General features: G+C 38.0%; 1 protein-coding gene across 3 annotated transcripts in view; it reads left to right on the top strand.

Moving 5' to 3' along the window:
• ZNRF3 (zinc and ring finger 3) overlaps window positions 1-12321 on the top strand; it is a 63203-nt gene that overhangs the window by 31949 nt on the left and 18933 nt on the right. For all 3 annotated transcript variants that reach the window (XM_079322919.1, XM_079322918.1, XM_079322917.1), the window contains exon 2: window positions 1751-1876. In XM_079322919.1, the coding sequence (XP_079179045.1) occupies window positions 1751-1876 (126 nt within the window). The remainder of the gene's footprint in view (window positions 1-1750; window positions 1877-12321) is intronic.

The following is a 12321-nucleotide window of genomic DNA, read 5'->3' as shown; positions in this document are numbered from 1 at the left end:
TAAAGCTTTGTGTTTGCTTAAAGGATCCCATGGACTCTTTGTGGGGTTAATTGTGTTGGTATATCTGCCCTGGCAGTTTAGGAGAGAGCACTCAGCCTGACTCCATCCTCTGTTTTTATGTCTGTGCTGAGGAGTTTATCCATCAGATACTGAATTTACAGAGTGGGTCATCTTCCAGTGATAGTACTACCCTCAAGCTTTTAGCACTGAGTTAAGTTCCTCATCCATGTGAGATGGTAGACAGCTCAGCAGTGTGTGATAGTAACTTATTTAGGGAAAAAAAAAAAGGAGAAAGGCTAAATTAAGAGTCTAGCTAGTGTAGTGTGGCTTGTTTTGGGTTTTTTTTCTTGGAATGGATTGGTGATAAACCTTGAAAAATAACAAGGGGTAGGAAAATCCCTTTATTGTGTCAGTTCACCATCATGTTTCCCATATTTTACAGTAATCACCCAAGTTATTCAGAAAGTTAGGGCCCCACAAGATAATATAAATAACACTCCGTGTATTGTATCACTTGCAAAATGGAAGTCAGGGTACAAGACATGGCAGAAAAGGACAAAATGACAAGCTGGTGATGCAGAAGTGATGGTGGGATTAGGGGCCATTACATGGTGCTACTTTGCATGGATTAGTGAGGGATAAATATATATATATATGTAAATTATTGAGCAGTATAATTCTCCTATTATAATCAGCTACCAGAAAGTAAAGTTGTCAAAGTGTTGGTATCAGTTTGTGGTTTTCTTCAGCTAGTTTGATAAAGTTGAGATTTAAGAAAAAGCACAAAACTGGCTGAAGTACAGAGTACTTTTTGCAAAGACCTCTCATTATATGTTAAAGCCTGGGAAACAAGCAAGGATCTGTGAAAAAACCAAGGAAAAAGAGAACAAGGAGAAGACAGTATAAGAAGTGAGATGTATGGCACTCTAGTTTACACACAAAGATATTATCCTAAGGAATGACAGCAAATTTGGAAAAGACAAACAATATCTAGGAAGCTCCTTGCCATAATAAAATTAGAGTAACTGCTCTAATTAGAGTAACTACACCAAGTGTTGGAAGGAGGAGGAACAGATTAAATATCTGAAATACAAACAAAGACATATTGTTGCCTAATGTAAGAAACACAAATATCTGAAAGGAGACTGAAGTTTCTCACTTCATGATTCACTTACCCCCCACATCATTTGGGTTCAGAAAACAATAGAGAGTGCTTCACAATGGTTAGGAAGTTTCTTGTATCTTACTTTGGCTTACATGATAGGCTTGTTTCAAAGGATGACAGGCTGCTATTACTGTGCAATTATTTAAAAAGAAAGGTGATAATGGCTCTGAAACATGGGGTCTGGATCTTAATGATGTGTAAAGCTTTTATAAGGGACTCTGCCAAACAGTTTGTATTATTTCTGTCCTTTTGCAAGGAAAAGTGGTTTGCAATGCCAAGGGGGGCTTTGTACTTAAAAATTTTATTTCTGAGCTAAGGACTTAAAATCACATTTAATTGTTAGCTTTAAATGATTTTTCATAAGCAAAATGACAGCTTACATAAAATTGCAAAGATTTTGTACTCATAGCATGTTTCAGGAATCCACTGAATTCTTCATATATGCAATGTTACATTTCAATTTCTCTGGTGTACCTTAACTTAAAACAAAAGCACTTTTATTTATTATTTATTATTTTATTTACACGTCCATATGTTTTTGCATTCTAATGAGTGGCTAAAGATTTCTTTCTGATTCTGTTTCAGATGCATCCACTTGGACTGTGTAATAGCAATGATGAGGAAGACCTGTATGAATATGGCTGGGTAGGAGTGGTGAAATTGGAACAGCCAGAGCTGGAGCCCAAGCCATGCCTCACTGTCTTAGGGAAGGTAAGGGGATAGTTTGGGGTTGCTTGTAACTCACATTACTCCATAAAATTTTGTCTGTTTTCACCCTGGGTACTTCAGGGAAAGATGCTGTCATAACTCAGTTGACAGAGATGGTGACTGAGAGCTGAGCATTCCCTTTCTGAGCTCTGGAGGAACCTAACAGAGATGAAAGCAAAAATGGCTGTTTAGCAGAAGCAATATTGGAGTAGCAAGGGTGAACTGCAACTGTGATTCTTACTTGGTCAAAGCAGTCAAAATGAAAGCATCTTACTGGTTTTCCTTAGGCACAATTTTCTGAAAATGCATACATTAATTTCCTCTTTTTGGGGGTTTTCAAACCTAGAAAGATTTATTTGCTTTCATTACAGGATAGATATCTCTAATAGCAAGTGAATCTTAATGTACTGGTAAAAAAAATAAAGATTTTCATGATGGTGGAATCTCACCATGGAATGGGGACTCTGGAATCTTAATTACAAAACTTTTTTTTCCTCTTTGTTTTATGGGGTGATGTCACTAAGATGCCATTACTGCTCCCAGATATGTTAAAAAAGAAAGCAGAAGTGTGACCTTTTTTTGTTCATGCCTTAAAATTTTTTATTATTGAGGTTATAATATGTTGGCATTTGAAGTCTGGAAGATTTGAAAGTGTATGACAGAGCATACAAATTCTACCAGTAACTGAGAAGTTGAAAACTTACTGCCTAATAGGGGTTCATCCTAAAATCCTGCCTGAAGTTGGTAGGAATATGTTAGGACTTCAGCTTAGCAGTGTATCATGCAGAAAATAAAATTGCAGGTTGACATTTTTTACGTAAAACTTGGCTCTGTAAATTTGTAAACAAAACTTCTAAAAACTTCACCTTTCCAAGGAAATCTTCTCATCTAAAAGTTGCTGCATGTTTAACTTGTGGTACATGGTGAAATATATCTCTTTAAGAAGTGACTTCTCTTTCTATTGAATTGCAGGGTAAGACAACTTTTATTTTCTAACTTGGAAAACTGTCTTTTGTTTCATAGAAATTCTAGCTGTTGCTTCTTTGTTCTTAGAAAGATAAAAATCTAGGATGAGGTCTTGTAAGGATAGGAAAAAAGATTGAGTCCTGAAAGATGCATACTGATCTATAAGTAAACTCCAGGAATAAGTTAAATCTTGAGGCAAGCCATTACAGGAAGGAGGCTGTTCAGTCCCATCTGTCTGGCTCTTGAAAATTATATGAGGAGAGAGATGTACAAAATGGATAAAGAAAGTTGAACCATAGGTGCCCTGCAAAAAAAAAAAAAAAAAAAAAAAAAATTTAAAATATATAACTGTCTTATTGTACCCAAATCCCACCATGTCCTGTATATTCCCCAGGTCCCCACACCCATCTCCAGAGTAAGTTCAGCTCAGTATCTGCTGATGTTAGCTTCCTAAAGCTTGCCCTGCTGAACAGCAGACTTTGGCTTTGCTTTGTAGCATATACTTTGCTGCTTAATGATGGTGGTGTGACATAGGGTGTGTCTAGAGAATTGGGGCAGAGAGTTCCACATGTGCCAGTTTACACACAGCAATTTCAACAGGTGAAAAAACTCTGGCCAAGGTTCTAGTCAATACTGCACTGCATTTCATTGTTCTGTATTGTCTCTATTTATTCTTCTCTTCCTGAAATATTTTTTCCCTATTTCATGCTCTCTGCTGTAGTTTTTTCTTTTCATCTCTTGCTAGCAACCCTTCTGCTCAGTTCTCACTCTGCTCAAGTTATGTCCTGATTTAGAAGGACTTTTTAGAATTCTTGGAATATTGTGGAGTGCAGATAGAAGCAGGAGCATCAGCCCTGAGGTTTTTTCAGATCTATCAGTTAAGTCAGCCTGGTTATCTTACCAGTGAGGATGAGTTGTGTTGTGATTGTCTGGGTCTCTGAAAAGTTCAGTTTCCATGGCTGGTACACAAATTGCAATGTGAGGATTCAGTGTGGCCTATAAACTCTTTTGCCTGAGTAAATATCAAACCTGCTGCATGTGTATATGTATCTTCTTCTGGTTATTTTTAGGATTTGGCAGCTGACTTAAAAGAAAATGTAAAAGGGAAAGGAGGGTGGGGGGCAGAGGAGGAAAAATAGAAGGAGAAGGAAAGGAATAGAGAAAGGAAAAGAAAGGAAAATGAGGGAGGGCTGGTCTTGAGCAGGGAAAGGAAATGGATTTTTTTCCATATGGAAAAGGAGGAGGAAATCAAGGAGTGCAAACCTATAGTTTGTTCCTCATGAAGTTTGATTTAACCTGCCCCCAAGGTTAAATCATCATGGAGGTGATATTGTTGAAAGTTTGGAATATGGTGAAGTAGACTGTAGACTAGTTAAAAGGTGTAGAGGTAAATTGCATGGCACATGAATCTGGTGAAAAGATTTATTTTTATTCTTATTGTTGGTTTTGGTTGTTGAGGTATTTTTTAATTTGGGAGGGTGGTTTTGTTTGGTTTTTTGTTTTTGTTTCTTTTTTTTTAAGTAAACTCTGGCCTATGTTTTTAGTTCTACTCGTTTATCCACAGGTAGCTATACAGAATTTAATGTGTCCATTTTCATACTAATTTTGCAGTTTTCATATCGATTTGTAATTCATACTGATTTTGTAATTGCTCATCCTTCTTAGTCATTGCTTGTCCTTCTTGATATGATGTAATGGAAATGAAAGTGTTTAAAAAAATGTCTTTACTGTGAAGAGTGCCCATGCAAGCTGGGCCTTGGTTGAGGCAGGGAGTGTGTGTGGCAGCTGTGTTTTACCATTACCTTTGATCACAGTGCAGCCCTGTTTGAGGCCATGCTGCATGCAGGCAAAGCAAAGGCCTGGGTTTTACTGATCTTATGAGCTCCTGAATAGGGCTAGAAGGGGAATGACAGAGGAAGAAGAAAGCTTTTGGAAATGAAAAGGAAACCCCGTGAACCCGAGCAGCATTATTGGCTGGATTTGCCTACCAGGGAGCCGCTCAGTTTCTGCCAGGCTAATTTTGCTTCAGCTTCTCTCCCCCACACCCCCGACCCCACCTCCCCCTCTCTCCTCCTTTCAGACTTTTTTTGTTTTTGAGGCATGGCTGTAGTAACTCGGTTCTCAGGCTGGGAACCCACTGAGCTGTTGCCATGGTCACTGGGAAGCTCTTGGTGCCATGTGCTTCAAAGGGAACCTTTCCCCTCCTGGAATTCCTGCTTCTCTCTGCTCCCAGCACAATGAGACTCCTTCAGTGCTCCAGCAGTGCTGGAGGAAGGCAGAGGCAGGGTTGCCTGCAATACTGATTGCCTGCCTGCATCCTGGCAGGGCTGGGAGCTGAAACTGGGAGTTCTTTAATGTCCCTTCCAGCCCACACCCCTCTGGGATTCTGTGACAAGGCACTCTACCTGCCTGTGTCCTCTACTCTCCAATATGCAGACCCCTGTTCTTCCCCCACCCCAGTAATTTTCAAAGCTAATTACATCTGTCAAGACTGTGAAATACAATTCAGCAATACCATTGGTTTTTATTTCAGTACAGGACAGTGAGAAAATGCTGAAGATTTGTTTAAAGTAGCACTTCTTCCCTTTCTGCAAGATTCAAAGTCCACAAGAAAAGGATTTTGTTCTTCTTTCTCTTCCAAGGACTTCTCTTCTTCTATATTAATAGGATATATGTATTTGAGGATGTGCATCTGAGTATAACCTAACAAAAGCAGGATGTCCCTGCTACTACAGCTTCCTGTTTTCTTCAGATGAAAGAAATCTGTAACATGAGGAAATTCCTAGCAGTTCTTCCAATATCCATTCACTTCTTTTCTAAGAACTTGTTTACAAAAATTTACACAAATACTAACTGGAAGAATCTCTTGTTTTGCCATGTCATCATTATTATTATTCTAGTTAGGCTGGGGCCAAAATCATAACTTGAAAATGCACTTAACAGTTGAACTGTGATTCCTAAGCTTTTGTCTAACAATTTAGTTTAAGTATAAAAATTCTTATAAGGTAATCAAATGAGAATTTATGGGGCTGTGTTGGTAGATTAGTTCTTGAATAAAGAGAGATCTGTTCTAAGACTTGAGGAACAAGAAGGCTTGTGAGGAGTCCATTTTAATATTTTTCTTTCAGAGTTACTAAAACTAATTAAAAAAGGCAAATTAAACAAAAGCAACTTACACCTTTATATTAATAACCTAAATTAAGAAATCAATTATAATTTCAAATTGGTTGATAACAGTATACTTTTTGTTTCTTTATAACAGTAATAATTTATATACAGTTGGATAATTTCCTGTAGAAATAGATTGATTACAGTTGCAGAAATGCTTATTGAATTTAGGCAAATGCTCTTCTGTGCTAAAGTTGTTCAGATATCAGGACTGAACTATGCCATAGATTAACATCTAAAATTAATGAGAGACATGCATAAAAACATTGATCAATGTTTCCAAAACTTGGCTTGTTCAGATACTTTCAGCTGGTAGTGACAGCTGCAGTAAGTGATGAGTCTTGTGCTGCAGGCAGTAGGAAATATTGTAACTTCAGGACAAAACTTCTTATATCCATTGAAGCAGTTGATATCCCACTTATGGTATCTATTCCACAATTTGGGGACCTGCTCTTCCTTGTGTTTGTTAGTCTGTGTTTCTTCCTTGCAAACAGCATCCAAAAAGCATTTGTGATGCATTTTTTCAGGCAGTAGTCTCAAAAATTAGTGGTAAAACTTAATCAGTCTGAATGAAAAGTAATAGTCAGGATGAAAAGTAATAATATGGGTGATTTTAAAGCTGGTTGGTTTGTTTGTTTCACTGTGTAGCTACCTGGAGGTTTGTGCTGCCAGTGTAGTGGAGGTAGGAACAAGTGAGAGAAGGCAGGGTCTGCTTTTTGTGATGGCAGTGTGGACATAAATGTGTGTCAGACTACAGACTGAGAAAGGGGTTTTTTTCAGTATAAACTCAATATTGGTTGTTTTGAACTCCTAGAAGTTCTGTGTTAAGAAGGAAGTTGTTATGAAGTAGAAGAAAGCTTTTTGAGTGAGACTAGACTCCTTTGGCTGTGGACCAGCTGATAGATCTATATTGCAATGCCAGAACTCTGATCAAAACAAAAACCATTGTTTTTATCAATTCCATTGTTCTGTAATGAAAAATGAATAATGGGGAAGAATAACATCCCTGGCTACTGTTAAGGATTCAGACCTTATGAATTAGTCATGTTCTTTAAGTGTCTTCAATAACTTTGCATTAAATTTTTTTATTTCCAAGGTTTGTTGTCTTAGCACTACCTAAAATTAGGGTTTACTGTGTAAAACCATAGTATATATAATTACAATCCCTGCCATGTTTGTGTTTGTCCTTACTGTAATTTTTCTAAAGAATGTATGAGCAAAAGAAAATCATGATTTTCCCAAAGCACCAAAGAACATCATAAGTACTATAATATCATAATGATAATTTCTTGTTATTCCCCACTTCAGTGTCATTTATAATGTCCAGGACACCTGAAATGTTAACATCCATTTTAAACAACCATAAAACATCTTTAAAAATGATATCTGAAATTATACTTTTATTTGTGCAAATACTTTTGATGTCATTTATATTTTAACATTAATTTTTCTTACTTCCCCAGTGCTAGGAGTGTGATCACACCTCTGCACCATACAGGCACAATGATTTCTGGAGTTCTAACAAAACTCTAGCATAGATGAGATCAGAAGAGGGGATAATACATTTTTTTTCAGGAAGAAGATGGCTTTTCATAATGGCACACAGAAAAAGACAACAAGAAGAAAAAAATCACATAGAACAAAATGCTTTTGCCAAATTTCTGCTTCCCATCTTCTTGCCTCTTCACCCCCCACATACCATACTCTAACAACAAGGTGAAGAAGGGGATTTGAATGGGAAAGAAGGAAGAAAGGCTGCATCTAAGAGTGTCAGAACATGTGGCCACTGCAAGAAACAGCACTGTCATCCTTATAACTGAATTACTGAGTTTATAACTGAGTTCTTTTCTCATGTATTCCCTTTTTAAATCCTCTCATCCCATTGCTACTTTCCACTGTAATTTCTGCAGTCCCTTTGAGAAGAGAAGGAAGAGGTTGAGCATGAACTGACAAGGAAGCCAGTTGAAATGTGAAAAGAGAAAAGGTTTGTGTATGGATTGTGTGGAGAAAGATGCAGAAAGAAAGAGAAGAACTGGATCAAAGCCAAAAAGGAGAGAGCTCAAAGGAAGGGACAAACAGGGGCTGAATCACGTTATGCAGTTCAGAAGTGGCTCTGTCAGGTTTTCATTCATGGCTGGTGGTGAGCTCTTTCCATTGGTAACTAGTGCCAGCAATCTGCTACTGTATTATTTTACTGACTTTCTTTCCATGTTCCCTGCACAGTTCTGAGAAGCATCAGCTATTCATGAACAAAGGCCTCTCTCGTGTTTCTCCCTCTGGGCACTCCTTAGATTTGCCATTGTTGGATTGATTACTTTAAATAAAAGTCCACTTTTAGAGTTGAGTCCTTAGCAGTCCCTACCATCATCTTCACTCCTTTCTAACCAACTGTGGAACACAGCTGCTTCTGCCTTAAGCTAGAGAAGCAGCTGTTGTTGCACTACATTTGTTACTGGAGTTCAGCTCAGTCAGATCTCCCAGTGAAATAAATGGAAGTCAAGGGCTGATTAAAGACTTAGGAACAATTATGTAAGGCACGCTGCGCTTACAAATAATATTAATAATATGTAAATGCTTTGTGTATTTCAGGTTTTTGGACCCTCATTATTCTATGTGGCTTGTAAGCCTTTCAAACAATGAGAGTTGTTTTTGTTTCACATGTAGAATCTCCCTGTTTCTCTAACAGGAGAAATGCATAGTGGCAAACACGTTGGAAGAAAAGGAGAAATGGGGTTTGAAACAGAAAAGTGAGGAAGCAAATAAGTGCTGCTGCATTGGAGTATAGAAATGAGCACAAAAGAAGCCTGGCAAGCAGAGTCAGATAAATAGACCAGAAAGTGAAGAAAATAAGGAGCAGTTATGGAGGCAGGGAATGGAATTATTTAGGACTTCACAGATGAGTGACATGCCTAATTTTGGTGCACTAGGAGACAGAAGGCTTTGAAAGAAATTGGAGAACTTTGGAATGTAACCAGAGCTGCATCAGAGGGACTCCAATATTCAGAATAAATGTTGGGCAGATACAATTGACAGTGGTAAAAAGCTGGATCCTAAGGAATTGCAGACATAAAGTGGGAATGTTTAGCAATGATTTTCATGAGACTGAAAGGAAGGAAAGAGAAAAAAAATTACACAAATTGTGCTTCATATCCTACTGCTTTGAGATCATTTGCCAGAACATGTTTTTCTGCTCTGAACATTTTATCTTTTTGATGACCAGGTGATATCTAGAGGTGCGGTTTTGGATAACATGATGATTTAACATTTGTACTGAGTTCAAGGAAATGACTCCAAATGAAACAAGTGATCATGCTGTGAACTCAAAATGAGTGGGAAGTGCTTTTTAGTCAGTGTAGGGAGTACTGACCAAGCTACTTGCAATTCTAGCAGGTTAGTTTTTGAACATTAGAGTTGGACATATTTGTGACACGCATTAGGTAATACAGATTAATTATATATTACTAGTGTTTGCATTGCTGTGGCCTTAGAACTGTTCAATAAGGATAGGAAACTCACAAAGACATCACAAGAATGTATGTGTTCTAGTGCATTAATATCTCAATTCTTGGCCCATTGGTGTTTTGTTCAATTGATAAGCCAAGAGAATACATTACAGACATAACTTTTCAAAATACTCAAATAACTTGGTCCCTTTGGGATAGGAAGAAAGATGGGCCCTACCCTTGAGGATCCAAGTAGTGAGCTTTAAAGTGGGTGTGGGAAGGAGAAAGGCACAGAATCCATAGACTTCAGGTCCATGAACAGTGTTGAAACTCCCAGAGGGTCGTTTCAGCTGAGTGTAAGGGACTAATGAGCCAGTCTGACTGTTTATGGGCTGTGGTTAACCTCTTGCAAGTTAGGATTTCCTGTCGCCAGCAATGAGCTGTGACCGCCAGCACCACAGTGTTAATGATGAGGTAGGGGCTGATGAATGGCTGGACTCCAGACAGCAGCCTTCACTGGCAAAGAATCAAGTGGCTAGAGGGAGAAAAACATTGAAGTCTACAAGGGAAATAATGCAATCTCCAGAACCTATAATTCCCATGTTTAAAAAAAGAAAGGGATAAAGAAACTGGCGACAAATTCAAAACAAGTGGAGCTTTTATCTCTGAATTCTGAATAGAAGATTGTTCTTCAGCAAAACTGGCTGTAAAAGCCAGGCCAGTTAAAACAATATGCAGGCTGCTTGCCTCCAAGTAACCAGAAATTGTTGGCTCAGAGTAGCCTGTTCTGAGGAGCCAACCTGCTGGGAGACGTTATCCAAGCAACGGCTTGAATGTAATTCCTCCCGCTGTGGAATGGCTCTTTGGCAAATGAAGACCCTAATTAGAGATGGAAGGGTTTCTATTTTGTTTTTCTTTAATCCTTGCCCCGAGGCCTCTGCAATACAGCCATGTCTCTGCTTGCGTGGAGAGAAGTTTCCAGTTTCCCTTTGTAACAAAAATCCTCCACCTTTTTCATTTTTGTTTTCCCCTTCTTTTTATCTTTTTTTCCTTTTTTAATTTTTTTTTTTTTTTTCACAGAGTCAACAAACTAACAACAAGGGCCCACCACAGTCTGGGACCTTGAAACTAAACTAATGCAAAACCAAGGGTAACTGGAAGAAGAGCCATATTAGCCAGCCATGAAGATGAAAAGTTGCTAGCTAAACTGGAATACTGGCCCATCATGCAGATTTTTACTATTGAACTTACTATCCAAGCTGATTCTAGTAGTAAAGAAGGGAGGATCTCACATAATCAGCAGTATCCTACTGGATTCCAAGGGAATCTCACATGATTTTTTGTTCATTCAGAAAGACTGAAGTCCCTTCCTAGGGCTTACATGCCTTTCTGTAGTCTTGGATGCAGATGCTCTTCCCTGCCAAAGAACCTCCAGGACTGCAGCACTTTGATATGTGTAGAAGTGCAAATACCTTTGCTTCTTCTCAACTCACCTTGGTATATATCATGTCTATCTGAACATACTGTTAGGGGCTGCATGCAGGCACTTAACAGCCCTGCAAAGAACACTGCATTTTCTGTTACTGCTGAGATATGGATTTATTGTTTCATCATCTCAGATAATCATGTTATCTCTAAAATGTCCTTGTTCACAGCAGATACCAACCTATTGATGAAGGTCAGCTTCCTGAGGGTGAGGCTGAGCAAGACAGGTGATACTAAGCATTCCCCATTAAATTGACTGAGATTAGATGGAATTCTTATTAACAGTTTTTCAGAGTTTTGCCATTTCTCATTCTAAATACAAGACAATTAGTATAATTCTTTGTTTTCCCTTTTGATGTACATAAATACCAGTTTATAATTCTAAAGTTAGTATTCTGTTAGAGCACATTCCTATAGGAGAACTTCAGTACATTCTTTTTACATACCTGTGGTACTGTAGGGATGCTTTTGTAGTTTCTTTAATTTATAACTCCTCCAATACTTTCTTATATATCTTTTTTTTTATTCTCTCAGCACCACAACATGCTTGCTTGTATGTTTACACAATTATTTTAGGTCTGGTTTGTTTATATCTGCATTCAGTACACCCTCAGTGCAAAGGATAAGAATTATCTGGATTGGCTGTAGTGGTATTTTATAGCATATGATATAGTACATGTTTAGTACATAATTCCTAAAATATCCTCATCTTGTGACCATTATATTTCAAAGGTAACTGTATTTAGAAGTTTTGGGAAAAGCCTGAAGGGTTAACCATCAATTATGAATGCAGCCACCCAGTTCTTGCTGAGTGTGCTAGGTTCTCTGTGAATATGTAATCCAGTTCAAGACCCCAGTCCCCTGCTTTGATCTCTCCCAGTGCTCACCCTTCTCTCTGTGACTGTGCCTTGTCATAGCAACAAGCTGCTGGCCTGCAAAATGGTGATAGCAGAGGTCAGGGGCTTGGCACTGGAGTCCCATGACTCTGAAATGTATCTTAAGAGATGTGCAGCTGGCAGGCTTTGATGTGTTCAGGATTAAATAAATGTCTTTCTTACTGTTTTTACTCAGTTGGACTCAGAACTGATAGCAGTTTCTCCCTAACTCCAGAAAAGAGAGACATTGAGTTTTCTTGTTCTCCATTTTAACCATCTAAGAGCCACTCAGTATTGACTGGTTGAATCACACTGGTGTGTATATATATTGTTGATGTGATTATGTATTGCATGAGGTGATAGTTTTTTTTAAAACTGCAAGTACATAGCTTTTTAAAGTTTGGGGTATTTTTTTTTTTTTTTTTTTTTTTTTTTTTTTTTTTTTTTTTTTTTTTTTATGTTTTTTTGTTTTTTGGTTTGTTGGTTTTTTTTTACAGAAAGGCCCACTGGT

This window comes from Erithacus rubecula (assembly GCF_903797595.1).
Source record: "Erithacus rubecula genome assembly, chromosome: 19".
In the NCBI taxonomy this organism is placed as follows: Eukaryota; Metazoa; Chordata; class Aves; order Passeriformes; family Muscicapidae; genus Erithacus; species Erithacus rubecula.
The sequence above is the reverse complement of the archived record's forward strand: the minus strand, read 5'-3'. Positions and strand labels throughout refer to the sequence as shown.